At 43.4% G+C, this 26707-nt stretch overlaps 3 protein-coding genes across 7 annotated transcripts; 2 read left to right on the top strand and 1 right to left on the bottom strand.

Moving 5' to 3' along the window:
* Nucleotides 1–7: 7 nt before the first annotated feature.
* ccdc30 (coiled-coil domain containing 30) lies at nucleotides 8–12362 on the bottom strand (the record flags this gene model as incomplete). 4 transcript variants are annotated; one of them, XM_084553713.1, is made up of 28 exons in its annotated part: nucleotides 12055–12362; nucleotides 11091–11319; nucleotides 10010–10192; nucleotides 9735–9855; nucleotides 9382–9572; nucleotides 9004–9084; nucleotides 8756–8833; nucleotides 7983–8139; nucleotides 7628–7699; nucleotides 7203–7318; nucleotides 7021–7112; nucleotides 6745–6937; nucleotides 6471–6569; nucleotides 6056–6184; nucleotides 5833–5970; nucleotides 5334–5506; nucleotides 4890–5157; nucleotides 4503–4625; nucleotides 3849–4019; nucleotides 3405–3614; nucleotides 2638–2795; nucleotides 2334–2499; nucleotides 1930–2051; nucleotides 1111–1252; nucleotides 852–988; nucleotides 543–660; nucleotides 323–387; nucleotides 8–218 (listed from the first exon to the last, which is right to left on the bottom strand). In XM_084553713.1, the coding sequence occupies exons 2-28, from the start codon at nucleotides 11109–11111 to the stop codon at nucleotides 8–10; spliced, it is 3735 nt and encodes a 1244-aa protein (XP_084409839.1). In that variant the 5' UTR covers nucleotides 11112–11319; nucleotides 12055–12362. The 4 variants fall into 4 exon arrangements, with proteins under 4 accessions (XP_084409839.1, XP_084409841.1, XP_084409840.1 ...); XM_084553715.1 differs by having other exon boundaries at nucleotides 4503–4607; XM_084553714.1 differs by having other exon boundaries at nucleotides 8756–8830.
* A 685-nt stretch (nucleotides 12363–13047) lies between these two features.
* emp3b (epithelial membrane protein 3b (MAM blood group)) lies at nucleotides 13048–16859 on the top strand. The gene is made up of 5 exons (XM_084554140.1): nucleotides 13048–13212; nucleotides 14132–14219; nucleotides 14311–14413; nucleotides 14500–14640; nucleotides 15707–16859. Exons 2-5 carry the CDS (start codon nucleotides 14142–14144, stop codon nucleotides 15880–15882), a joined length of 498 nt encoding a protein of 165 aa, XP_084410266.1. The 5' UTR covers nucleotides 13048–13212; nucleotides 14132–14141; the 3' UTR covers nucleotides 15883–16859.
* A 618-nt stretch (nucleotides 16860–17477) lies between these two features.
* zmynd12 (zinc finger, MYND-type containing 12) lies at nucleotides 17478–25497 on the top strand. Of its 2 annotated transcripts, none has more exons than XM_084552808.1 (8): nucleotides 17478–17664; nucleotides 20943–21072; nucleotides 21622–21793; nucleotides 21905–22074; nucleotides 22278–22400; nucleotides 22477–22570; nucleotides 23154–23299; nucleotides 25203–25497. In XM_084552808.1, exons 1-8 carry the CDS (start codon nucleotides 17627–17629, stop codon nucleotides 25332–25334), a joined length of 1005 nt encoding a protein of 334 aa, XP_084408934.1. In that variant the 5' UTR covers nucleotides 17478–17626; the 3' UTR covers nucleotides 25335–25497. The 2 variants fall into 2 exon arrangements, with proteins under 2 accessions (XP_084408934.1, XP_084408933.1); XM_084552807.1 differs by lacking the exon at nucleotides 17478–17664 and adding an exon at nucleotides 18174–18555 and having other exon boundaries at nucleotides 25203–25343.
* Nucleotides 25498–26707: the final 1210 nt, after the last annotated feature.

Here is a 26707-nt window from a genome sequence, read left to right as displayed (position 1 = left end):
CTGCCCCTCATACCTGGTCGCTGTTATTAGAGCTCTCCTCCGTGGCTTTGGCGGAGGTCGGAGGAAGCAGCGGGGAAGTGAGATTCAGGTATCCCTGCTCTGACGGCTGGTGCGTGGAGAAAGGCGTCCGAGTGCTGTTGACCGCCGAGCGCTCACCCATCTTCGCGCGACAGATCGCGTCCAGGATGTCCAGTGGGTCGCAGGAACCTGACGTCAGACTGACAATACGACAAAGAACTGATGAGAAACTAACCGCCACACTGCAAATATCAATCAACACATCACATCAACACGCCTTTTCGTCACCTCAAAGCTGCCTTACCTTAGAGCAGATGTATGTAGGAATCCTTCAGAGAGACTTTCAGCAGGGAGCACTTTTTTGGCATTCTGTTGAGCATTTGAACCATTATTTATAAAGCAGAGGCTTTTATTACAATACAGACACGTGCTAACCATTTGTACACTTCATAGCACAATACTAAACATACAAACTGAAACAGTAAAGAATTTTTTGGGTGGCATAAAGGCGAATATTGTGCTACCTCCAAGCTGTAGAATGACTGGACGTTCCTCAGGGCTCGCTCCAAGGACCTCACTTGATTGGACAGCTTCAGCGTTTGCTCCTGCAGTTGTCTGTTTTCCACTTCCAAAACGTTGACTCTAAAATGGATCAAGAAACGTCGTCAGTTCACACAGTTCACTCGTTCACCTTTATGTACTTGCTAACATAATGTCACTTTAGGCTAAGAGATAACAATTCAAATATTTCTCAGCAAAGAGAGATGTGCAAATTTCATTTCGGTCATCCAGCAGGTACATGCATGTATGTAAACAGGGATTCATAAAGATACCTGTGTTGGACTGTTGAGGCAGTCCTCATGCCATTGCTTCCCATTTCCTCTGCCTCGCTTATTTTCCGCAACAGTTCCCTCTTCTCCTCCAAGAGCTTCTCATTTTGATCCATCACTGTATGGATCCTCTCTTTCTCCTAAAAGCCGCCAGGGCAGAAAAGAAGGAAAAAAAAAATAGAGACATTTTAGAAAAGCATGAGAATAAATACCGTGTGGACTATTTAAAACACAAAACAGCATCCAGCGTCATATTTGTGACCTTGTGTGAAAGGCTGGAGGCCAGCGCCAGGTCGTTCTCCAGTTTTTGGATGGTGCAGTCTCTCTGCGCTGTCGCTTTAAGAAACACCTGCTTGGCCTGACGCAGCTTGATCTTGTGCTGACTCTGCTTTTCGTCGTACTTCCTTGTTTGGTCGAGAATAAGGACATTAGCAGATTTTAGTAGAGCTGCAAGTTCAGGTGACGTAATCTCTGATTACAACAGGGGTTCCCAAACTTTTCCGTGCCAAGGCCCCCCAAACAGCATTAGCTTCTGGCCGGGGACCCCCTTTGCAAACCTACAGACAATGCTACAAAATATGTAAAGAAACATCTTTTATAATGCTTTTTCTTACTTTTATTCACTATTCAATAATTATTACATTTAGGTTTTTTTGCAGCAGTGTCCTCCACGTCTGGTATGTACCTTTGTTCTCTTTCTGGTCAAAAACCTGTCCATTTTGCGCTAGCTACACGCTAGCTTGAGGAGCAAAGCAGCTTGATAAATGGCGCAAACCGCCAGGTCTACAGATTATGAGGTCATGAACGATGTTTTGACTGGCAGGGAATCAGAAAGATGAGCATGGCAAATAACATTTAGATATGATGTATTATTAATAATTATGTTTTATGATAATGATTTAAAAAATAATTAGATCATATTTTATAATAATGGTTACAAATAATTTTCATTTTTCTATTTTTTTTCCCCTCGTCTTCCCTCCAATTGTCTGAGGCCCCCCTAGCGCCCCCTGGCGGCTCCCCAGGGAACTTTGAAAACCACTGGATTACACCATGGCTAAGCCAAGCTCCAGTGTCGTACCTGACGTGTGCATCAAGTTGGAGGAGAACCTGCTGTAGCTCCCCTTGCAGCCTGTCACACTCCTGCTGACTGACCACCAGCAGCTCCTCCAGTCTTTGGCTTGACTTCTGGCTGTCTTTCGCCTGTACATACAGTACATTTAAACATTTAAATTAAGACACCACTACACACCTTTTGCGGCGCAGACATTAACTGTCATTAAGTGCCTCTCATATGTCATATTATATGTCAAGACTGTGTACTGCCTTTCAGAACCATTTCATTTTTGAAGAGAACGCTGAGTGCAGACAAAAATGTACTAAGGATATAAGGTGAGATTCACATTTCAGCAACATTTCAAAAACTATTTTTTGACCCTGTAAGCAGCTAAGACATTTGCTGAACTGTTCTACATCAGTCCTCACCTCCTCTCTAGCCTTGCAGAGCTCAGTCTCCAGGACTGACAGACGAGTGTCCAGCTGCTGGACGCGGTGGTGGAGCTCTGTGTTTGTCCTGGTCAGGGAGGCCTCCTTCAGCCTCAAGGAGCGCACCTGCTGCTGCAGCTCATCCTCGCGCTGCTCTAACAGCTTCCTGCGAACGAAATGATGGATGGAGGGTAAAGAAAACAGCAGGTGACGGCTTATACGCGATTTATGTCAGAACAGTGGAGAAAGGTTGTGGATTATTGCTGCACCACTGGAGGGACTGAGTCAAACTGGTTTGTGTGACCTGGTAATGTGCTCTTCCTGCTGCTGGGCTCTCAGGGCTGACAGAGTGTCAGACAGATCCCTACTGTCCCTCTCCAGGCGGCTGCTCTCACCGGCCCGGGCTTCCTCCACACGCAGCTGGTGCTGGGCACTCTTTAGCTGTTGCTGAAGCTCCAACACCTGCCAGCACATAGAGCCAAAGGCTTCACTCAGTGAGACAAACAGACAAGTGCTTCCAACCTCCCATGGATTTCCAAAGCATGCCAGGAGTTCCTGAAGGTGTCCGATAGAAACTCTCAATAACGTTGGCAAATAATGCTGAAAAAGAGCTATGCCAAGTCACGCAGAGCAAGTTTCGCCTTCTTCCTACTAGCTCCTACTAGTTTTCTTTATAAGCTAGAGGGAAAGAGCTTCTTTTGTATAGTGAATATTTAGGATTACTTTTAAGCACGTCTCATTAAGGGCTCAGTATGTAGGTGATTTCACAGAAACCAAAAGTCGCCTGGGGCTTTGATCACAAGTTAATTTTAGTCTAACTCTCTCTTTGTGTGAACGGGCTTCACTAAACCTAACCAGAGATAACCAATACGATAAAGCTGGTCACTAAATCCACCACTTCTTTGTTTGCTACCCTAACCATGTCGTAAAAAAGAAATGTGTAATTACAAGTAAAACACATGCTTCTTGACAAAGCAAGAGATTGAGATATATCACCAGATTAGACAGAATTCGTGTCGCTACAGCACCAGAAAATAATCTGTGACACCGTAACACAGAAACACCACCGACCTTCTTGTCGGCAGCAATGAGCCGTGCCCTCTCGGCCTGCAGGTCCTCCTGCAGATTGTTGTTGGCGCTGCGGTTCGTGCTGGTGCGTGCCAGTTCCAGCTCCAGCTCCCTGATTTTCTGCTGATGCCGTTCACACTCGGCCGTCTGACTCTGAACTTTCTGCTCCGCCTGAACCAGCTTGGTTTGGACCTGCTTCAGTTCTGCACAAAGCTGAAAAAAGAGAGAGAACTGAGCGACCAGCTTAACCACTACATATCAGTAAAACAACTATATGCATGTTCTGTTGCAGTTCACGTCAGTTTCACAATTGTTCACGATGTGAAACTGTAAATGTTCAACATCACTGTAAATTTACCGAGCGACTAAGAGAATGACTAAGACGATGACAGGGTGATAAATGTCAGAGGCAGTCCGGAAATTCCAGTGTGTTAATTAAATGACAACCTTGAGTTTTTCCTGGTCCAGCAGAGCGTTGTGTCTCTTCAGGTCCATGTTTTTCTCCTTCTCATAGCGCAGCTCTCTCTCTGCAGAGGTAAACAGGCTCTGGGCCCTCTGCAGGTCTTGCTTCATCTGTTTCGCCTCCTCTGCCTTCTGACCCAGCACTGAGTCTTGAGACTGAAGATAGAAACAATAATCAGTGTTGGGGTGTTTCTGAATCATATGTTCCTTCCATAAATTTCCATACAAAGCGTGATGCACCACTGAAACCGGAAGCTTTTGTGTTTCATCATTAACTTTAATCGGATAATAACCACATTAATTGAACATTAATCAAAGATAATCAAAATTATCTTTAATCATTAACAAATGTTTTTATGAATAGAAAAAGAGAAAGTCTACCAGAAAGCTACAGGCAAACCTATAGTGAGATAAATTAAAGGATTATCTCATCTTGTCTTGTAGACATGCCTATTTGAAATATTTGCCTTTCGATTATCCTCACTACATTCTGATTAATGTGGTTATGATATTTCAGATTGTCTGTAGACTAAAGGCCTGTCACAGAACGAAAACCCGTCATTTTATAAACTAAAACTCAAAAATACAGAAACTAATTTTGTGGCTTTAAGGCTAAGGGTACGTTATGATCGTTCATACCTTGATACGTGCCTGGGCTTCATCGACCTGAGCCTGAAGGGCCATTTTGTGCTGACAGGCCAGCTGCCGCTCCTCCCCAAGCTTATTCTGCAGATGACTCAGCTCCTGCTTCAAACATGAAAGCTATAAACACAACACACACAAACATAGATATATATGAATCATATATGATCCTGGCAGAGGAAATTCTCTTTCTGATTGCCTTCATTTTCACGGAAAAAACTCAGTTGAAGAAAAGATTTCTCCAGAGCTTTACTCAAAAGCCTCAAATCTGGACAGCTGAGGTAGAGGAGATTATCCCTCCTCTACGTTGTTGCCCCACTTTCTCAACATCTAAACAATGAGTTTTACAATGCACAACTTAGTCAAAGGAACCAGAACGGTTACCTGATCCAAACACTCATCCTTGCTCTTCTCCTCTGGACTGAGCCGAGATTCTATATGAGCTGTGTGCAACTCATGCTTCTGGCTGCTACTGAGCGCTTCCTTTGTAGAAGACAGCTGCTCTTGAAGCCGCTGGACCTGCTTATTGAGTCGCTGTATCTCCAGTTCCAGTCTCTCTCTTTCCCCCTCGGCCGCCAGCTTCTCCTGAACACTGGAGCTTAGCTGCGCCTGGAGCTTCGCAGTCTGCAGCCGCTCAGAGGCCATCTCATCTCTGGAAAATATGCACATGTATGCAAACCGAGTAAGCTCCAGTCTTATCAGGTGACTGGCCATGAAAAAAAAAAGATATACCTTAAATACACAATGTGACAGTGCTATAAATCCCTCTACACTGATATCTTTCAACCAACTGTGTTTTTGCACTGTGACCGGTACACTGAAAACAACCTGAGGGTGTTGTGTGCTGTCTGCAGGCTGCCGAGTTCGGCCGCCCGCCGGTCAGCCTGAAGCTGGTCGACCTGAAGCCTGTTGTCCCTCAGGTGCTCCTGGGTCTGGTGACTTTCTTTGTAGCCTTCCAGCTCCTTCTGGAGTCTGCTGTGGGCACGCTCCATCTGGGCCACCTGACAGAGAGAGAGATGAAGACAGAAATATGGTGTGAAACTCACATTGGAGGGAGTAATGTCTAAATAATGCATGCTCTTCATTCATATTTATGTTCGTTATGCGTCACAGGGCCAGGTTTATTAAGATCTGTTGACAATGGACAATTTCTTTATCTGTTTTCATGTACTATGTACTATACTATGCACTCAAGTTTTCTAACAGTGTATATTTTCTTTACCATATTTTTAATGAATTTTCACTTTTATTTAAATGTTTCTGTTTATTTACAATGATTTAAACCTTTCATCACATTTAACTGATGACTGATGAAGGTGCGCAATACCTTTTCCTCCAGAACTGCTTTTTCCCCTTTGACTTGTGTGAGGCTCTTGATAAGTGTTTTCCCCTGTTGGCATTCTGTCTGAAGGCTATTAACTTCAAGTCTCAGTTTCTTCAGCTCCCGCTCACCTATCTGCAAAGCCTGTAGAGCAGAGAATGGGTGAATAATACACATTTTCTGTTAAATACAACAATAACTCAGGACTGAACTCCTAAAAGGGGTCTACCTCCTTATCTTTTTTGAGAGCAGCCTGAGCAGCACTGAGGTCCAACTCCAGCTGCTTCCTCCAGTCCTTCTCCTCGGTCAGACGAGCCTCTAGCAGAGCCAGTCTCTCCTGGCTGCTGTCCCGTAGGTGCTTTGTGAAAGGTAAAAGCATTTATAGATGCACTGAGCCATGAAAATGTTTAAACTCTTGTGTAATGCACCGCCATTTAATCTCCGCAAGCCGATAGTCATGGAAAGTCACGGTAAAAAATTATATTTTAAGGTAAATCCAATTATTTTGGGCTTTGGGTGTCAGTTCAGTATGCAGCACTTTTATTTGTCAGTATTACACCTCTTTGTGCTTCAACAGGAACAATCCGTTTCTTAATATGTTGGCACAGTGGAACCATTAATAATACTGATAAGTCATTTCTCACCAACTGTAAGTAAGACTCAGTGGTTTTGACCTCTTCTCCATTCTTCTGCTTTTTCTCTTGGACATCCTGCTTCTTCAGCTCTGCCTCTAGGCTTTTGATCTGCATGAGCAATTAAGATTATTACTCACTCATTAGATACACGACTGTTTGTCTGTCTGTCAGTTGAAGTGTTTCTAATCAAGAACAGATATCAGTGAACAATCCCTCCTATTTTTATGCAGTTTAAAAATACAAAGCAATGCTGAGAGTGAGAAATCGGTCAGCTGCTCATTACCCTCCTATGCAGTCCCTCCAGTTCTCCCTCATGGCGATGCCTCTCCTCCTTGCTGGCGTTCTGATTCTCCCCCAGCAGGGACTCCAGCTCCTCGTTCCTCTCCTCCAGCTCTTCCTGTTCCTTGCGCAGCTTCTGGAGTTGGCGCTGCAGCTCTCTCACCTGCACAAGTCCGTCTTCCACTTCCTCAAGACACCTAACACAGCAGAATAACGATGATTAAAGCCAGAGGGAGCAGACGGGATACTCACGTAGTTCTTGACGAATTTATGTATTTACCGTTTGTGAATGTGATCCCTTTCTTGAGCTGAGGAGGCAGACACATTGTTTGGTGGGTCACTGTTCTCTTTGGCTGCATCATTCGTTGTCATCTGGGCAAATGTAAATCGAACAATATTAAGCTGCTGCAACATTATATTGGTGAGCGTTTATTTTATTAAATAAATTCAGTGAATGCCAACCTGGTCCAGCAGATTTTTCTTCTCAGACTCTATAATGCGCACTCTCTCCCTCAGAAGTCTGTTCTCAGCGTCAAGTCTCTCGTTTTGCTCTTTGGTTCGCTGCAGACTCATCATATCTGTGTTTTAAAAAGTAAATCAATTAAGCACAACTAACAGGATCTTTTATCAGGACTAGTTTTATGTTAGTGACTTTGTATATCCATAGAGTAGGTTTCAATTAGATCAACTTCTCTGTCATGTAGCGTATATCTATCCATTACTTTTATCTAAACCGATTTAAAAAAATGATTAAATCTATTTTATGAAAGTATTCCTGTCACTGGGTGTGTAATTAATCTAAACAGGAAGGTTTTACATTTTTCTCAATACTGAGAGTCACAAAAGATTTCAATGGCTTGTCAAAAAACAAAGTCTCTGGCACTCACCACAGTGTTTCAGTTTGTCCACTTCCTTCCTCAGGCTTTCCACTTCTTGGACAGTTCCTTGAAGCTCAGACCCTGAGATTATAAACATATTTGAAATATTTGCCACAATAGCGGCCTCAATTCTTCGTGACATAAATTCACCCAGAGTCGACCAGAACGTGCCAGAAACATTTGAGTTCAGACTGACTTGATAGCATCGTTCTGATGCTCAGTTTGAACTTCAGTAAACCTGCCTAAATACACTGAGTTGCTGCCATGTGATTAGCTGGTAAGATATTAGCACTAATAAGCTGCTGAACTTGTGTATTTTCTAACGCTGTTAAATGTCTAGCACTCTTAAGTCTTTGCCACATACCACTTGGGTCTAGGTTGTTGTTTTTGGCAGCATCCAGCTCATTGGTGAGTCTGCGGATATCCTGATGTGCCATCGCCAGCCTCCTAGACGCCTCTTCCAGGTCCCGCTCCAGCCGCTGCCGCTCGTTTCTCTCTCGGGAAATCTCCTCGCTGTGGGCCTGATGAAAGAGAAGGAGGCACGAGTGGTGAGAGTGTGAAGAGAGCAGCAGGAAAATATAATTGGCAGTTAGCTCGGAGATGCAAGCGTCCCGACATGCAGTTGTAAGAGACATGCAGTTTTGAGGCTGAGATTTCTCGTCACGGCAGGCCTGGAACGGAGCGGGGGGAATGAGTTACAGTCTCATATCTCCTGCACAGAGAAACCAGTAGGATCAAATGGACACATGCTGTTACCTGTGTGAATAAATTACATTCTTCAAATAAGTTTTTTTCTGTATTTATCAGAAAAAGACAAGAAATGATTGAGAAGAACGGTGACATGCAGTGAAGGTCGAACTGTGGATGTTGTCGTATGTGGTATGCACCTTCAGTATCAGGCTACTCTGACTTCCCAAGATAATTCTATTCTCAGATATGTTTCTGAAACAAGCAATGCCGTTTGCATCATCGTGGTCATGCGGATGTCAAGGCACATTGTCAGTGTGTGGAAAAAAACATAAAAAAAAAAAAAGAAACAGAACCCCTCATACAGCCAGTCACGACCCCGTGTGCTTCTTCATCGCAGTGTCGGTGTTAGTTACTTAGTTAGTGTGAGCTGTGAATGGGGAAACCTACAGGGGTAATATTGTGTTTGTTCTGACCAGACCTGCGCAGGCCAAACAGCTTCTTCCATGGACTCTGGGTTGAACACTGCTGAGAGGGAGAACCAGTGTGTGCACAGTCACAACAGAGACCATTTAACAGGAATCAGGAGAAGGAGTCAAGTTACCAGGAAACAGCTGATTTTTTTATTTATTTTTTATTCTCTAAGCTTAATTTAACCTGGGAAGTTACTCAGACGGGTCAAAATGAGTGTCACTCACTTTCGACAGGCTATCTATGGTAGTCTGCATGTCCTCCCTCTGCTGCCTTAGCGCCTCCCCCATCATGTGGCCAATATGCTCCTGTCCAGGTGTCAAAAAGAGATAGAGTCACATTTAACCACATTCATATGAGCTCTGCCTTAGCCTCAGATAGTTAACCATTACATACAGTATCTGCAACTATAAAACATTAAGGTTCATTTGAAAATTCAACATGGCTAAAGACTGTACATTCGTTGTTCAACAGAGATACTGCAGCTTTACAGGCGCATTTTGAATTAGGAAAATGACCAATTATTAACTAAACTGACTAATTATAAATGTGCTATGTACGAGGTCAGCTGTCAAGACATTTTAAATTACACTTCTGGACGTTACCTGGTGGTCGACCTCCTTCAAGCTGCCAGTGAAACTCTGACTTTCCAGTCTCCTCTCAGCAGCCTCCAGCCTTTCCAGCAGTGTGGCCCTCTCCACCAGCAAATACGCCACCTGCTCGCTGGGGCTGCTCAAGCCCATCTCGCCGAGGTCCACCTGAGCCAGCATCTCTTCCAGCTCCTTGCTCTGTATCTCTGGAGAGAAAGAGGGATTTCGTCTGGTCTTTTCGATGATGCAGACTCAGCACAAACACAAAATGAATATCAAACTCTAGAAAAATGATGCTTGTTCGCCTAGATGTTGAAATATCCTACTTAGGTAAGCCAGGCAGCCAACAACAGGTACACTGTATTCACCTTGCTGGTGTCTGATCTGGTGCAGCTCATGGCGCAAGTGTTCATTGTCTTTCTCATAGTCTGCAGTCAGGCACTCACGCTCTTCCAACAGGCCACGGATATGTGCAACATAACTCTCCACCTGACAGACAAAAGAATGAACAAAAATCCTAACATAATTCATCTGTGACTGACAATCAAATTAAACTGGGATTACCCTGTGCCTATTTAAAAAAAAAAAAAGGCCTACTGTTGATACTGTTGCAGCAGTTGGTGAACTGAAAGAAGTGTCTCACCTCCTTCATCTCATTGGCCTGCTGCGTACGCAACGTCTGCAGCTCCTGGGTGGCGGCCTGGAGCTTTGCCTCACTGCCGAGGAGCTTCTGCCACAGGTGACGCTGCCTCTCCTCTGCGCTGGCTTCTGGAGGCAGCCCATCCTCCTGAAGACGCGTGGAGATCTTGTCCAGTTCTGTCCACACCTGAAAAATAGAGAGTAGAGAGTGATGCACTGAGCATACTTGTCATTAACTTTGCTTGTCACAAATAACGTACGTATATTCAACTTAGGAGTCATTCGACTAAATGCTGATAACACATCAAATTTAGACAGGCTGAAAATTCATTGCAAAAAACATTTATTCATTCATTTATTTATTTTCTGTAACCCCTTGTCCTCTGAAGAGTTGTGGGGTGGGCTGGAGCCTATCCCAGCTGTCATTGGACGAGGCTAACACTGAGAGACAGACAACCATTGACACTCAGTCTTATGGCCAATTTATAATGACCAATTAAACTAATGAGCATGTCTTTGGACGGTGGGAGGAAGCCGGAGTACCCAGAGAGAAGGAAGGCACAGGGAGAACGTGTAAGCCCCCAGTCAGCCGGTGGATCGTTGCAAAAAAAACAATCATATCAAATGTATATGTTGTGACAACAAGGCATTCTTCTAACTAACTACAACATGAAAAACAACGGTCAGCATCAAGGTTGTCAGTCCACCGGCATGACACGTCGTACAGAGATCAGCATCAGAGTGACAAGCCAGCACTTTAAACACCTGTTGCAGAATTCAATACTGTACTTTGAATGGCCTGTAACCTGAGCAGGACCCATGCACGCTGCTCCAGGAGCCGTCACTGCTTCCGACAACATGCGGGACATTGTCACAGGCCGGGTGTCAGGCAGCTGTCATGTGCCTGTTGTACTTAAACATCCCACCATCTGATGTATGACCAATAAATGGCTAAAGGTCATACTGATTAATGTACGTCTGAAGCATCGCTCTCAAAATAAATGTGTTCAGCTGATGATGAATTAAACTTGCCAGCAGTGGACTAAAAAAAAAGGAAAAGGCTGTGTGAGAGAACTGAGTCTTACCTCTTCATGTTCCATTGTCATGCATTAAGTTTGGCAGCGCTGCATCTGTGAGTTATAATCCCAAACAAGACTCTTTTTTTTTTTTTTTTTTTCTTTGTCTTACATGTTAGCCCACAGAACACAACTCGGCTTGAAGTGATGTGCCAAACATCAGCAGAGTATCAAACTTCATCTCTCCCATTGTTGCTGCAATCCATCCGTGGCGACGTCTCCCGTCGCTTAGGTTCAACTGTTAAAAGGATAAAAAGATTATTTTTAAAACAATGCAGTCAATGTCTGCAGGACTAACTGCCTTACCTGAGCCGTGACAGGCTGGGTTTTATTTCACCTGCGGCGATGCAAAAAAAAAAAACGTCAAGTTGATTAGCTTTGTTTTATCTGCTGCTTTGTTATCAGGGTTTTTACCACACAGTTAGGAGAACAGCTGTAGCTTCCTCTGTGTATTTGACAGCGTTGCATTTAGCAACAGCTTGTTTTAAGTAATTTCTTTCAGTGTGCACGCTCGTTTTTTTTTTTTTTTTTCCATATTAAGTAACTGGCGACTTTCACTTAATTAAAAATCTTTGCGCTGCGGCTAACATTTCTATCCAAAATGTCTGACGAGGAGGAGCAAATGAGGATTTTTTTTATTTTTTTTTTTTTTTTTGGAGAACTAGAACCACTTGCATTCCGTTTGCCCAAGCTTCTTTGTCAGAAAGCCATATAAAAAGCTGCTAAAAACGCTTTCTCTATATGCTAGTTACTAAAACCAAGCAACAAATGTGACAATGTTCGCTAGCTAGCAAAGTTAGCTCCAAAGTTACCGTACTTCACACTGAGCTAACGCTAGCTCGCTAACGGTAGCCGTTGCGATTTACAGTGGCCGTTTGGCTGCACCTGATGGACTCTTGTCTTTCGTTTAGCACCCAACCCTCGTTGGGGCGTTGGAGCTGAGTATGCAGTGTGCAGTTAAAGTTTTACTCACCCTTTTTGAGGAGTAACAGCGCACAAGGAAAGCCAAGTGCTGAGCGCAGGCGTGGCGGAGTGAATTGGCTTCTACTGGAACCTAGGCAACGGACCGTACCATTCAAGAGACGCAGGGGGACAATCCACAAGGAGGAGAATCGGTGTGTAGGGGACACACACATGCACAAACAATTTTGTCCTTTGCGACCAGGCAAATAAAAAAATGCGTATGAATAAATAAAATAATTATCAACATTATGTTTATTCACAGTTCTAAGCAGCAGTTCCTATTGCTGTTACTAAGCATGTGTCCTTCTACCACTGTGTAAACACCAGGGGGCGACAAACTGGGGGATAAACCACTTTTTAACCATTTAGCTTATTTACATCTAATAACAAAAGAACAACAACAACAATTGTGAGAAGAAACAAAGAAAAATAAAGAAATAAAATATACATAGATTTCTTTATTTGTCATCTTTATTGTTACTTTAAAAACCGAAATAACCACCTACAAGTATTTCGGTGTAACATTAAATACATCTAGAATCAGTACCTACTTAACCTATATTTAATTTGAAATTATGATTAAATTATTTAATTTGAAATTATGTTTTTTTTTTAATTATATGCATCAGTTCTTTATCATTGTTCTGCCGTAACCTCATTTGACCCCACAACATGAACGGCAGCATGTTCTGAAAAATATTTTCTGTGTGACCAGTGCACTCTTAATACTCATTTTGATTTCTAGTGCAGAAATGTGAGCTATGTTGCAAGTGTGTGTTTATTTTTCATGTCGGTCCTAAAGGAGTGGATGATGCCATGTGCTGCGCTCATTATAAGGGAGAGCACTTCATGTAGACTGTTTACAGAAGAAACCTTTTCATGTGGTTTTATGCGCCTCCACTGCCTATGGGTGGGTCTCATTTGAGACTTTCTTGGACGGTGGTGATGTGCTGAAGGACCACAAGGCAGAGCTAAAGGGAGCTCTGTTCGGCTCAGAGGAAATGGGCGTTTTCCTTGGAAACTTTGCAGTGCCTGAAAAAAAAAATAATAATCTAGGGGGTGTGACGAAGCTAGAAAAGAGTGGACCACCAAGAGGGGCATGAAGTTGTAGAGAAGAGCGGTGAAGCTGCGGCTGAGATCACATTCAGGGGAACAAGCAAAATCAAGGGTAGGTGAATATTCTCTTTGACTTTTCATATGACCTCAGTAAACCTCCTGCTAAATCATGGCTCCAGCCAATTTATGTCACAAGATTAATTAATTAGTAACGTGTTTCAAAACTGTGCCATCAAAACATGTTTTTATTATCACCATTATCTCTAACAACTTGTTTAGCTCCCAAAAAAGGTTTATGCTAAATTTTGTGCATTTCATTTAACTCTATAACAAAACAGTATTTTTTTCACAGAAATGTTACCTTTCACATGTATGCTATGGATGAAATTGTCTGTAATGACAGTAATCGTGACTACCTCGCCCATACAAGTGGACCTCTCCCACAGATAGAGATCTTTACAGACAATTTCATCCTGTTTCCTATTTTCCTGTACGTCCTCCTTTATTTCCATCTCCTTATTGTTATCTAAAATTACCCTCACTACTGCTATGACGTCCTCTGTAGAGCTACGCGCTGTAACTACAATGTGAAGTGTTTATTACTTTAATAAAATCCAAATGAAGGTTGAACTGCTGACTGTTAACCCTTTTCTAGGAGAAAAACAGCCATTCAGAAGGGCGGTGAGGTAAATTGGGTAAATATTTTTGCTATTTAGATCTTGGTGGGTCCACCCAGGTTCTTCAGGGTTGATGCACAATGGCAACACACACAGGCCAGTCAGAGAGACGCTTTAAAAGTAACTCACTGCACTCTGTTTTAAAACGTGGTCTTGTGCAACACAGAGTATACTCTGTTCAGCTCCTCAGACTTTCCATTCTGTGTTTCAAGGCAAAACAGGAAAGTCCCATTACAGATTTTTTTTCACCGTAGAACCGACAAAACACACTAAGTTTTGTCCTTGAACACTGTGATGTTGAGAATACTAATTTAAACAGTTTTGTGTGTTGTTGTTGTTGTTTTTTTTTGGAAGGGAATTAAAAATGGCGTTCCTGCTTTTTTCCATCACCGTCCTGCATCTCATCACACTGGCTATACTGTTCATCGCGACCATGGAGAAGGTAAAATTCATAATTCTGAACATGATGTTTGTTCGCATTAACGGTACTATTTGACCCAAACGTGAGCATCATGTCTGATCTCTCTTTAAAGCCCTGGTGGGTGTGGGATGACATGGAAAGCTCAGACCTGTGGTACAACTGTAGGTTTGACAACTCCACTGGAACCTGGTTGTGCTCATCCTTCAAAGAAACCGGTAAGTAGTTTTTGACATCTACATCTAAACCACAATCTCAGAAGTAGAGCGCTTTCTTTAAAATCCTGAGTATTTTTCTTTGTCAGAGTGGCTTCAGGCAGTGCAGGTCCTGATGATTCTCTCAGTGGTCTTCTCCTCGGTCTCCTTCCTGGTTTTCCTGGGTCAGCTGTTCACCATGTCTAAGGGTGGACTCTTCTACTTCACTGGACTGTGTCAAATCTTTGCAGGTAACAGTGGGGTGAAACAATGTGCCATTGACATGCCTCGCTGTGATTAGGCCAAATGAAAAGCGTCGCACTAAACTGAGAAGGGTTGGCAAATAAGCTGCATGTTTTTCAGACAAGACCCTCCACAGTTTGGGTACGGTGAGTGTGAAGAACTAACTACATTTACTTTAGTACTCTGCTGGTTTACGCCACTTCACACTTTCACTCTTCTACATTAGAGAGGGAAATATTGTACTTTCTCCTGCACTACATGTTTTTGACAGCTTCACAGTTACGATTTTCCACCATGGATAATAGGGTAGTGCAGTGGTTAGCACTCACGTCTCGCTGCAAGAAGTTCTCTGGGCTTAACCACTCTCCAGGTGCTCCGGCTTATGTTGGGTTAACTGATGACTCAAATTTAGCCTTAGGTGTGCATGTGAGTGTGAATGGTTGCGTTAACAGACATGTGATGGACTGGCCACCTCATCAGGGTGTACCTCGCCTCTTGCCTAATGATTACTGGGATGGGCTCCAGCTCCCCTAATACTTGTACTTTCTTATTGCACTTTTATGAGCTTAAGTAAGATTTCATAGGCAGGATTTTTCTAATAAGTGTTTTTACATTGCCATATTGACATATTGGTATTTTTATTTTAGTATGGCATCTGAATATGGCTACCACCACTGCATGCTCCAGAACTTTTATTATATAATAAAGTACCATGTCCTGAAGCACTGTTTTTTTGTACCCATGATGACTCGTGATTTCTGCCACTAAAAATAGATCAAAACATACCTTTAAACAAAGAAGTGCAGTAGCTGTCCCCGTAGTTGCTTTTAGTTAGCGCACAGTTATTTTAATTGTGGTCCCTTATAAATAAAATGCCCTTTTTATGGCAAATCTCCAAAGTGACACCCACGCTATTTTCGAGGGTCCTGATTAAATGAGTAACACAAACACTGCCGTAGGGTTTACAGACTTTTCTGTTATGCAGCTTTCAACTAAATCTCATGTGTAATTGATAGGAATGTGAAATTAAGTCGGTTGCAAATGAAAAAACTTCACATGTGTTTGTTTCTTTAGGTCTGACAGCCTTTACTTCAGCTCTCATCTACACGTTACACAATAAGGCCATCCTTCCGGACTACAAAGAACTGATTCCAGGACACTTCGGCTACTGCTTCATCCTGGCCTGGGTGTGTGTCCCTTTGTTGATGTGCAGTGGGGCCATATACATCCACCTGCGTAAGAAAGAGTGACCAGAAAAAAAAGGAAAGCAGCGGCAGTATTAAGAAATTAAAGAAAATTATGAATTTTGGAGGTGTCATTGCTCAGGCTTCAGCTAATGTGATTATGTTTAACAGGATACAACAGGGTATATATTAATCAAAGGTTTTTCAGATCAGTCCAATATATAATGCCCACCTTCTGTAAGGTTAAAAGTATGTATTTCTTATCAGAAATGCTGCCTTTAGGATTTGAATACCTTTTTTCTTACTGTCTCTGTAGAGCAAACTGGAAAGATATATTTTTGTACTTAAAACTGAAAATATTTAGTAGCTATCTCTAATAAATGTCATACAAACACAGAAAAACACATACAAAACTATAATCCGTCTTTTGAGGAGAGATTTTAAATATATTATAATCTAACTGTACACTGTAATTGTAATTTCTTAAGCTTTGATGACTGCGAACATCACCGTCAGAATCTATTCCCTCAGTCAAAACTTGTACTCTAAACTTATGCTATATTATGGGGGAAAACATTTTGATGGCTGTCAGAATCTGTTCCTTCAGTCAAAACCCGTACTTTATAACAGGGGGAACACATTTCAATAGCAGTGAGTTTCACTGTCAGAATCTGTTCCCTCTGTCCAAACCTGTACCTTATAACGGGGGGGAACACATTTTGACGAACGTCACTGTCACAATATGTTCCTCCAGTCTTTATCTAAATATATTTGTATTATGGAATTAGAATTAAACTGATGTAACAAACAAAGACTTTCTTTATATGTCTTTCTATGTCTTCTGTCTCACTCTTGAGATGGACTTTATGACTGGGGGATAATAGGGGATAATTTCTGCATTTCATCCTATTCTTCATGCACTTTTAAAAGAATGTCAGCGGCCAGTGACGAAGCTGCGCATATTCTACTATATCTGTATATTCCTGTAATTCATGCTTTTACTATTCAAGTAGGAGAACACAGAATACAGACAATTATCCCAATAGCATTATGAAGCAAACAGTAATTGGGGTATGTCATACAGATACAATTCATACAGCATCTTGAGGACATGGCTGCTCGAGGCCTCTGGTAAGTTTGATCGGTAGAGGGTGTATTGAAAGTGCGTACTGCTGGACACCTCCTCGGAACATTTCGTCTGGAATGTGTCCCAGAAAAGTGACGTTTCTCTCAGCACACCAAAACCTGGACTGACCGCTCGCTCCTTAAGTTGAGTCAGCTGTTGCGTGCAAATCAAACACGTCAACTGCTTCCTCATGAATCTGATTTAAAGCCTCGCAATTTGTTCACAGCTGCTCAACAAAGAAACACATTAATGAGGAAAGCTGTCTTACTAAAAGCTGGAGAGTGATTGTGACTGTTGATCACTTGATGAGAACATCATTGTCAGACAGAAAAATGGAACTGGGAATCATTTGGATATAAATATCTGACTGATGGCTGATATTTGAAGAACTAGGAAAAGAGGAAGCAAATACTTGAACTGAGCCCTCTGTGTGATTTGAACTAGTGAACTTTGCAAATAAAAAAAAGCTCATAGCGCCATCATCTGGACACATGGTGTAATTTCAATTGGTAGCTGAAAAAAATCAGAATCCCAGGCCAATCCTTGATCTGCACTTGCTGCGTCTTGTCTCAGTCACACAGATCAAGGCTGGAATTACACCAAGCTCCCGACTGAGACAGATAATGAGGCGGATTTGCTGATTCAAACTGAACAAGTTCCATCGCCAACCCAAAAAGGCTCCAGATGTGGAGGGACATCCCGGAAGCCTGGACTGCTGGCTGGTAGGATTAATGTGAAGTTACTGTCAGGTATTCACTTCCTTGTGTGGTTGATTTAATCTCAGTGAGAGCATACACTGATCAGGCATAGCATTATGACCACCTTCCTAATATTGTGTAGGTCTCCCTTGTGCCTCCAAAGCAGTTGTGACCCATCAGAGAATGGACATGGGTCTTCTGAGGGTGTCCCGTGGTGTCTGGCAACACAGTGTTGTTAGTGGGGCGCCTATGGGTCCTATGGGTTGAGGGGAGGGGGCTCTGTGCACCATCCCACAGATACTTGATCAGTTTAGGTGGGTGCTGCATGTCTAAGTAACATCCACACAAATGCCACGTACAAACATTTCCCAGCAGAACATTTAATTGTCACAAGATGATCAATGTTATTCACTTCTCTTGTTAGTGGTTTTAATGTTGTGGCTTTTTTTTTTCAGTCTACATTTTAAAGTAAAAGGTAGTAATGTAAATAAAAACATTTATTTTGGATGGACTGGCCACGTGTTACTCTCCAAACCTCAAGCTCGGTGACATATAAGTGTAGAAACGTCAGTCCACCATGGGGACACACTTTTGTTCAGGGATACCTAGTTTGACGCGACACCTGCTTCACAAACAAAAGGGGGCAACAGCTCAAGTCGTTACCATAGCAACCGTCAACTTACAGTTACCCTCCTGACAAATAGCTTTGTACGTTAGTTAACTCGGTCGTTTCCTGTGCTTGCCCCCACTTAAGAGAGGCTTCGTGTGATAAAAAAAAATAATGGAGTCTGAATTTTCGGAGCCAACATCCGAAATAATTCCTCTGTCATTACCCAAAGGGACTGAAAAGTTGTGCGAACTTTGTCAAAGAGAAGCGCGCCTGCAGTGCTCCAAATGTCGGGTCACTTTTTACTGGTAAGACTATTTTTTTTTTGTGGGGGTTCAACATGCTAATAATTTGACGTTTTTGTGAGAGTGTTTATTTCCAGAAAATGCCACGAGTCATGTTTATTCTGCGGGGGAATTACAGTCGTGTCAGTGTTTGGACGCTAGGTGGCGGTGTTCGCCATGTTTTCCGGGTTTGCGTGAAGGGCGTGTGCGCGACTATGTGTTCTCAGGAGGGAGAGGAACAGCTGGAAATTACATTTCCACTGCGGTTATTTTTGTTCGGGGAACTCTTTTAGATAATATAATGTGGTCAACATCAGCTTTTTTTTTTTTTCTTTTCTTTTCTTTTCTTTTCTTATGTAAACCAGCATCACGTTTGGCGTGGGAGGATTGGTGTCTGCAGTTAGAGAGATGGTGCTGCTGGGTGAATTCCTCATTGGCACTGTGTGGGGAGTGAAGAGGACCATGTGGTGACATCCCTCCCTGCAGGGATTTGTGGGAGGGGATGAGCCACTAAAGCCTGTCTGAGGGAGCTTACTTACAGCCACTTATTGTGCTGGCTTTTCCACTCAACCTTTGAAGTGAATGAATGAAGCACATGATTTTAATTTAAGGAAAATGCCTTTTCTCATACTCATATGTATATGTATGTGTGTGTTGAAACAATGCACAGGAGGTAAACAAAATTAAGTTTAGTGAGCCGTAATATATTTAGCTGGCTATCATGCAGACTAATGTTTGTGGTAAACCTTTATTATTAGGCAGATTAATGCTCAGACTACACTATTCATTTACGCTCACTGGCCAGTTCATTAGGTACACTAGAGATAACAAATGCATTCTAATGTTGCGGCCCTGCACTAAATCTTCGCTTCGTGGAGGTTATGGAACTCAGCATTTGTTTCAAATAACCGAGAGAGCTGTTTATTCAAGTGTAAACTGTTCATTGTGGACGCTGAGGTTTGTAGTACTACTTTTGAATTGTTGCATTGTGTTGTGCTGACACCTGTTTTTTATTATTTACGACAACCCCATTGTTTTTTTTTCGCGGGGCTAGACTAAATAACAGAAACACTTGAGTGACGAATGCCCGTTTAGTTTAACAACACCGCAAAACTACATCCTGCGAAATGATCCTCCAGTTCAGTTACAGCCGTTCTTGATTCATAGCAAAGTGAACATTACAAGAGTCGTGAAGGTGATTTAGAGCACGAATGCAAACACGTTAAGCTTTTGGGGTCAAACTAAAAGTGTGAAGGTTAAATGAGCTGGCTGCTAGCTGATCATTTTGCACAGCCTTGCTTGCACAGCTTAGGCCCAACTTTCACACATGTGTCAAGTGTGATTAATGCCTACTGCACACTGCTGCAGTTGGATTCTCTTTCTGAATCAGTACAGCAGAGAAAGAAAAAAAGAGCGTGTTTGTGTATAATACACACACGTGGACACGGCCATGTCAGTGCTACTGTTGATGTGACGTGGCCAGATTTCCGCCTGCTCACTGCTTCTGTCTGAGGTCCATAAACACACATGTGCCTCGGTAAGAAGAGCACATGGAAAAGCAAGACAGTTTCCACAGGAGTGTGCAGAAGGAGGTGCGCCAGATGAGCAAAATTACAGACCGGTTATGTAATGGCATACAATTTAGTATGTGCAGTCTGATGGTACGCTCCAAACGGGACGGAGAGGCTGCTTTACCAGTGTCAGCAAAAAATCTGTTTAAACTGTATAAAAATAACAGTGTACTGTTAACACGTTATTGTATCTGTCCGGTTATGTAAAGTCTGATTCATACGTTCAAACAATTCTTACCCAGGCTTCTGTTTCCGTGAGTCAGAAAAGGACGCACAAAGGCATGGGGACTCCTGGGATCTGGGAACGTCTCTCGGTTTGGGAATGTAAAAATTACATAAACGGATTAGCCACAACATTATGACCACTGACAGGAGAAGTAAATAACATTGACCATCTTGTGACAATACAATGTTCCGCTGGAAAACTTTTTGGACCTGGCATTCATGTGGATGTTACTTAGACATGTTCCACCCACTTAAACCAGGCCAGACACCCCCCCACCCCATAGCAATGACGCTCCTTGATGGCAGCAGCAGGATGCAGCCTGACACAGGGACACGCACCAAAACGGAACAACTCAAAAAAACATGAAGAACAGTGCAAGGCGTTGACCTGGCCTCCAAATTCACTAGATCCCAAACTGATCAAGCATCTGTGGGATGATACACAGAGGTCCCTCCCCTCAACCCATATAGGACCCAACGGCCCCCACTAACAACATTCTGTTGCCAGACACCACAGGACACCTCTCTGATGAGACACAACTGTTTTGGAGGCACAAGGGACACCTACACCGTATTACTCAGGTGGTCATAATGCTGTTTTTAATTCTTCCTCAGCGATGCAGAGCACCAGCACGATGACTGGGTGGGAATCCACGCGAGAATTTGTCAGTTGCTCGCTCCTGTCCGCACCCAGACGCTCCACAGTCTGCAGAAGGCTGGTCGCGCTGAAACACAGGTTAAAAAGGTGAGAAGGTGCGTTAGGCGTTGGGAGGGACCACTTATAGCTTACATTTCACAAAGTATTCCTCTCAGAAATCCTTTCCCACTAGTAGCCCAGTGGCCATTTTCATGCAATAAAAATAAACCTGAATCTAATCTAATTTCCTTCCACATTGTCTAGTGCCAGGTCTAATTAATGGTTTCCTATTCAGTCTTGCCAAGTCCAGATCACAGACAGTAAAATGATAGAATTAACAAACAACAAAAACTGCTATAGAGTACTTATTTTTTTTTTCATTTTATAAGCTGAATGAAGTTGTTGAATGTGTCTGTGGCCGTAGAGGGATTTGTGTGCTAATGTTTCAGCTGATGAGGAGGAAACATGATGAATCTGAAGCACTCCCTTTTAGAGGCTCTGTGTTTCCTTCTGAATCTATCTCATCTTTCATTTGGCGAGAAGTTTGTCATGTACTGCGTAATGTTGTGTACTCAGAAACGGGAGTCATCTGGTTCTGTGATATTCCTAGAAGTCAGATTAGGTGGGAAGTAACCTTGATTTTGCTTTGCCGTTCAGGCAGAACTGATTGACATTTGCAGGCTGGTGGCTCAAAGCAAGCTTTCCGAGGGGAAGCCCCACGAGGCTCTTCCTGCCGCTCAGTTCTGCCTGCGCTGCTCCATAGACGTCCATGGCCCCAACACCGTCCAGCTGGTCCCCGCCTACCTGCTGCTGGCTGAGGCCAACACGGGTGAGAAGCGACCCTGACGACCCCCTTTTCTTCCCATACATGACGTTTAACGTGTTACTGTGTGAAGAGCGCAAATTCCATCTGTAACAGTGTTCGCTTGTAACCCTTCAGGTTTGGGTAATCTGGCCCTAGTGGCGGAGCTTCTGTCCCAGGCGGAGTGGGCGGTGTCGAAGAGCCCAGAAAGTGGTCACGCCATCCGCTCCCAGCTGCACAGGAGCATGGGAAACCTCCACGTGGCCACCGGAAACCTGGAAGAAGCTCTGTTTCACTTTGCAAATGATGTCAGAATATTTATTTCTTTTATATTTAACCCTTTTGTTTGTTCACAAAATCACAAAACAGTTACTTCAGTGTTAGAGAATCCTTTCTGAGTTCTTCTCTCAGAATATATTTCATTCTGTTCACGTTATGTCCACCGACCACATATTTGTAATATTTATATAAATCTACTGTATGAAAAAGATAATTTCTCTGCTGTTCTCAGATTTACTTTGCCACTGAGGAGTACGGCCTGGACAGCATTGTCACCTCTACTGGCCACTTTTTAATCGCTGACGTGTTTGCCAAACAGGGGAGGATCCCCGTTGTCCGCTCCTTGTATTCTGAGGTATGCTCTTTATAATTCTTCTTTTATGCGTTTCATGATTTATCTCATAGTTTACAGTATTTCGCTCACATCACAGGTCGCAGGTGCGTGGCACTGCCATTTGACCAAACTCTTGGAGGCCCACGTTGAAAACATGAATAACCCCAGCATGCTGTTGGAGTCCTGTTACGGTACGTCTTGTCACATCAGCGTAAGAGTCACGTAAGAGCAAACATTTAGGTCTCCGCGGTGTGTCCAGTTCTACTGTACTATGCTGTAGGATCAAAATAAAACACACCGCCACGCCGTGCATCCTGCTCCAAACTCCAAAGAGCTCAGTTGACGTATCAGTGAAAAAAAGAAGGTCAGCGGTGCTATATTTGTCTGAGCTGTCTTGCTGTGCCGTCCGAAAGCTAAACCCCAGATTTACACCAGTATGCTTAAGGCTGACTAGAGACCACTGCTGACACATCCCTGGCTGCGTCGCATCCGCACCACTGCCCTCCACCACAGCTGCTGCCCTACATACTGTGTAATGCTAAGCTTGTTAGCTGCAGCGCAATTTCCCAGGCTTTCCCAAGAGGAAGGAAGTGACGCTAACACAAATTAAACACAAGATACAACAAGGCCTACATTTTGCTGACCTGAACACTGAGTGAACTGAATGAACAAGTACCAGCGTTTGTTCAGTGTTGAGGTGTAAGGCCGTGGTAACGTGCTGTAAAAGCAGTAAAAACAGTCGCATCTTTCTTTTTCTCCATGACTTCCGATCAGAGAAAGCCCACCGAGTTGAGGCGGATAAGATGCTGAGAACCGTGTTGGAGTTTGAGCAGAACGACTCCAGAAAAAACCTGTCTAGGATCGCAATGGCGGCACACTGCCTGGCCATGCTGTGGTTCCTGGGAGGAGACTCGCCAAAGGTGAGCAGCAACACGACAAGGTTAAGCATTAAAGGTTCACTTATTAGACTCTGTGACACAGTTCCCCATTTGCTCCTTGGGCTGTCTCGAGATAGGATTATCTATAATTGGCGGTGCTGTAAAGATAAAGTGGGATTTGGTGGTAGTTGATGGGACTGTGTCAACACTTCCGCCTTGGTTTCCTTGAAAAGATGCCGCTCTTTGGGGGGGGGGGGCTATGTATGTGTGTCGGTCACTAGACTTTTGATGTGAGGTGAATCAGCACATCTCTGCTGACGGAGTAAAGCTTCAGTGGTGTGGTGAACATTCTGTATCTGTAACAGGAAGTCATGTACCAGACAGGTCCTAATTGACTCTCTAAGCTCAGTGGGTCTTGGGTAAGAGGCCGGATGAAAGCTGAATGGGATCTTATAGCTAAGCTCAAGGGCAAAAACATGAATAGAACAGCAGACACACAAATACACCGAATAGCCACGACATTATGGCCACCTTCCTAACGTCGTGTAGGACTTCCTTGTGCCTCCAAAGCAGTTGTGACTCATCAGAGAATGGACATGGGTCTTCTGAGGGTGTCCTGTGGTGTCTGGGAACAGGAGGTTGTTAGTAAGGGGCCTTTGGGTCCTATGGGTTGAGGGGAGGGACCTCTGTGGATCATCCCACAGATACTTGATCAGTTTGGGATCTTGTGAATTTGGAGGCCAGGTCAACACCTTTTTTTTTAGTTGTTCCTAAACCGGTTTTTGTGTGTGAGTCAAGCTGCATCCTGCTGGGGATGGCTGCTGCCATGTGTCATTGCTACGGGTTGAGGGTTGCCTGGTCTGGTCTAGGTGGGTGGTACATGTCTAAGTAACATCCACATGAATGCCAGGTCCAAACATCGTATCGTCACAAAATGGTCAATGTTATTTACTTCTCCTGCCTCCTACATTTTTATATTTTCCTGTCTTTATCTGGTGGGTTCGTTTCATAGAATGTGTTACTAAACCCGCAGCTACAGCAGCTACACTGAGTGGCCAAACGGCAGATGCAGTGACGAGGGCTACGACTCATCATGCCCGAAGCAACTCCTCCTCATTTTTCAGCCGAATGAATTATTTTTCAGCTCTCTCTGTGAAACCCAGTTCATTACATACCTTCCCCCACAGGGAAAGAGGACGCTGTGTCGTCTCAGACGCTCTTCTACAGGGTGGATGCTTCTCCATGTGGGTGTGTGCACGTCTTCATGTCGAAGGATGATTTGCTCAGACCGTGCCCCGTCCAGATCTACCGTTGACTCACCTTTTCCTTGTATTCTCTGAACTACACAGTAAAAGCAAAGGCGCCTAGGCGTGGCGGTGACGTTGTAGCGCGCCGGTAGGAACTTCGCCCTCTTCTTGTGAACGTTGCTACTCGGAAAAGTACATCACATTCGGAACATGCGGTTATTGTGATTAGGATGCTTTGTCTTTTCGAGGAAGTCCCGATTACATTCTTTCACTCCCCTATCTGGGATTCACGATGGCGCTGCAAGTTTGGACAAGGCGTCAGACTTGAGGTATCAGTTCCACATTCAGCGTGAGAACTGTGGAGGGAAGTAACACTTGGCTCACACACACGATGCATATCCCCAGCTGTTTGTAAATCCTAAGAAGCTGCAGGGAGCTCCACGAATGCAACCTAAAACCGCATTCCTCGTTTACTTTGGCACGTTCCCATCTAAGCGCACGTGGTTCCGTCAACAGCGTCGATCGACACCTCCGTGCCCAGAGTCATAAACTACAAAGACAAAGGTGTAACAGCAGCATAATCTGGTTGTCAGAAGCTTGCAGACCAATTTCAGTGACATCATTACATAAGTCAGCTTTGGTCTCCCCAGAGAGTCCAGCAGCTGCATTGGCCGTGTTTGTTTCTGTTTGCGTGCCAGGCTCTGGGATTTGGCAGCACAGCCCTGCAGGCCAGCCAGCTGATACCAAACCACGACCTGACGGAGCCCATCCAGACACTGCTGCAGCTGGTGCGGGGCCAGCAGACGGAGCCACATCCCGGTCCTGACTAGTCACTGTACCGCCCTGCCCCTTCCTTCCCTCTGCTTGGAATCTGAGGGCAGCTGTTGAGACCCACGCCGGCTCTTCCCATGAGCTTAGCATGCTAACCTGAGGCTTTATTCATATGTTGTGAAGTGGGTGCTATTATTCCTGTGCAATAAATAAAAGAAAGAACGCATGTTCACTGGCTTTGAATAATGACTCATCTTTATTTTAATCTAAAAAAAAAAAAAAAAAAAAGAAGAGGGATTTATATTTACATCATTTTGCACATTTCTGAATTACATGATTCATTGGGATTCATTTTGTAACACTGTCAGAATGATACAGAACAGAATAATGATCAAGGGCATTTGCTAAAAAACCTTTTTTTGTTTGTTTGTTTTGTTAATGCAACAGTTTCGTACCTAGCAATCCAGAACCTCTAATCTATTCACCATATGCATATGTAATCGAGGGATTTGTATCTTTGTCCATGTATCCTCAACAGAGAGCTGAATTACTTCAACAGAACAAAAACATTACATCTTCCTCCAGCGAATAAAACAACGTCGTAAACCTTTTTCAGCAATTCTCGGGTTCATTTCAAAACACATTAAAAACAAACCCCGTGAATTCCTTACACGATATGTACACTTCTGAACACTTATTTTCTTTATATCAAAACAATCATTTTTAAATCCCCTCACTGATCCTGTTATTTGTACTGAATTATACAACGTGGTGTTTGTTTGTTTGTTTTTTTTGGCATTCAGATTTCAGATTTGTCGCGAGGCAGCAAGACATGGAAACACTTGGATTTTCTCATCTTCCTCTTTTTTTTTTTTTTTTTAAAATCAGTGAACCAAATATACATTAGCAGCAGTTTGGAATTAAATAGTAACCTTGTGCTCTGTTGTTGTACACAGTGACTCGTCCAGAGGTCCCTACATGTTTGTTCCAGGCCGACCCGAGAGCCACAGAGGCCGGTGAACTCGCGTTTTGGGACTAGCATGTGGTACGTCTGTTTCTTTCAGTAGCTCCATAATGGCCGCTGATTTATGTAAACCAAACAGAGAGAGAGAAGAAGAAGTAAGTTGGAACTGGGACAGCTTTGGACCTCTTGCTCCGGAGGGAGAATGAAAAGGCGTTTTCGGAAAGCTGGTAGGGATGAACCTTCGGGTGATTAGATATGGATGCTGTGTAAACAGATTTAAATAACGGGTAGGGGGTAGTAAGGGAGAAGGGAACATTTCACTCTTTCCTATGGCTGGCTGTGTCTTTAAAAAGATATGTGACCGTTAATTTACACGCAAGTACACCGAGCGGAATGACGGGCTTCAATACAAAGACGAGGGCTTGAAAATAGGGGACGACAACCGGAGATAGTTCACTCCGAAAAGTA

Source organism: Chelon labrosus, assembly GCF_963514085.1.
Source record: "Chelon labrosus genome assembly, chromosome: 10".
NCBI lineage: Eukaryota > Metazoa > Chordata > Actinopteri > Mugiliformes > Mugilidae > Chelon > Chelon labrosus.
The sequence above is the reverse complement of the archived record's forward strand: the minus strand, read 5'-3'. Positions and strand labels throughout refer to the sequence as shown.

What these genes read in the sequence shown, in the direction of transcription:
- emp3b (XM_084554140.1), top strand. Translation starts at nt 14,142, where the DNA reads ATGGCGTTCCTGCTTTTTTCCATCACCGTCCTGCATCTCATCACACTG. An exon ending in TCATCGCGACCATGGAGAAG is followed by an intron (nt 14,220 to 14,310) that starts GTAAAATTCATA and finishes CTCTCTTTAAAG; the next exon opens with CCCTGGTGGGTGTGGGATGA. An exon ending in CTCATCCTTCAAAGAAACCG is followed by an intron (nt 14,414 to 14,499) that starts GTAAGTAGTTTT and finishes TTTCTTTGTCAG; the next exon opens with AGTGGCTTCAGGCAGTGCAG.
- zmynd12 (XM_084552807.1), top strand. Translation starts at nt 18,422, where the DNA reads ATGGAGTCTGAATTTTCGGAGCCAACATCCGAAATAATTCCTCTGTCA. An exon ending in TGTTTCACTTTGCAAATGAT is followed by an intron (nt 22,075 to 22,277) that starts GTCAGAATATTT and finishes TGCTGTTCTCAG; the next exon opens with ATTTACTTTGCCACTGAGGA. An exon ending in GCTGTTGGAGTCCTGTTACG is followed by an intron (nt 22,571 to 23,153) that starts GTACGTCTTGTC and finishes ACTTCCGATCAG; the next exon opens with AGAAAGCCCACCGAGTTGAG.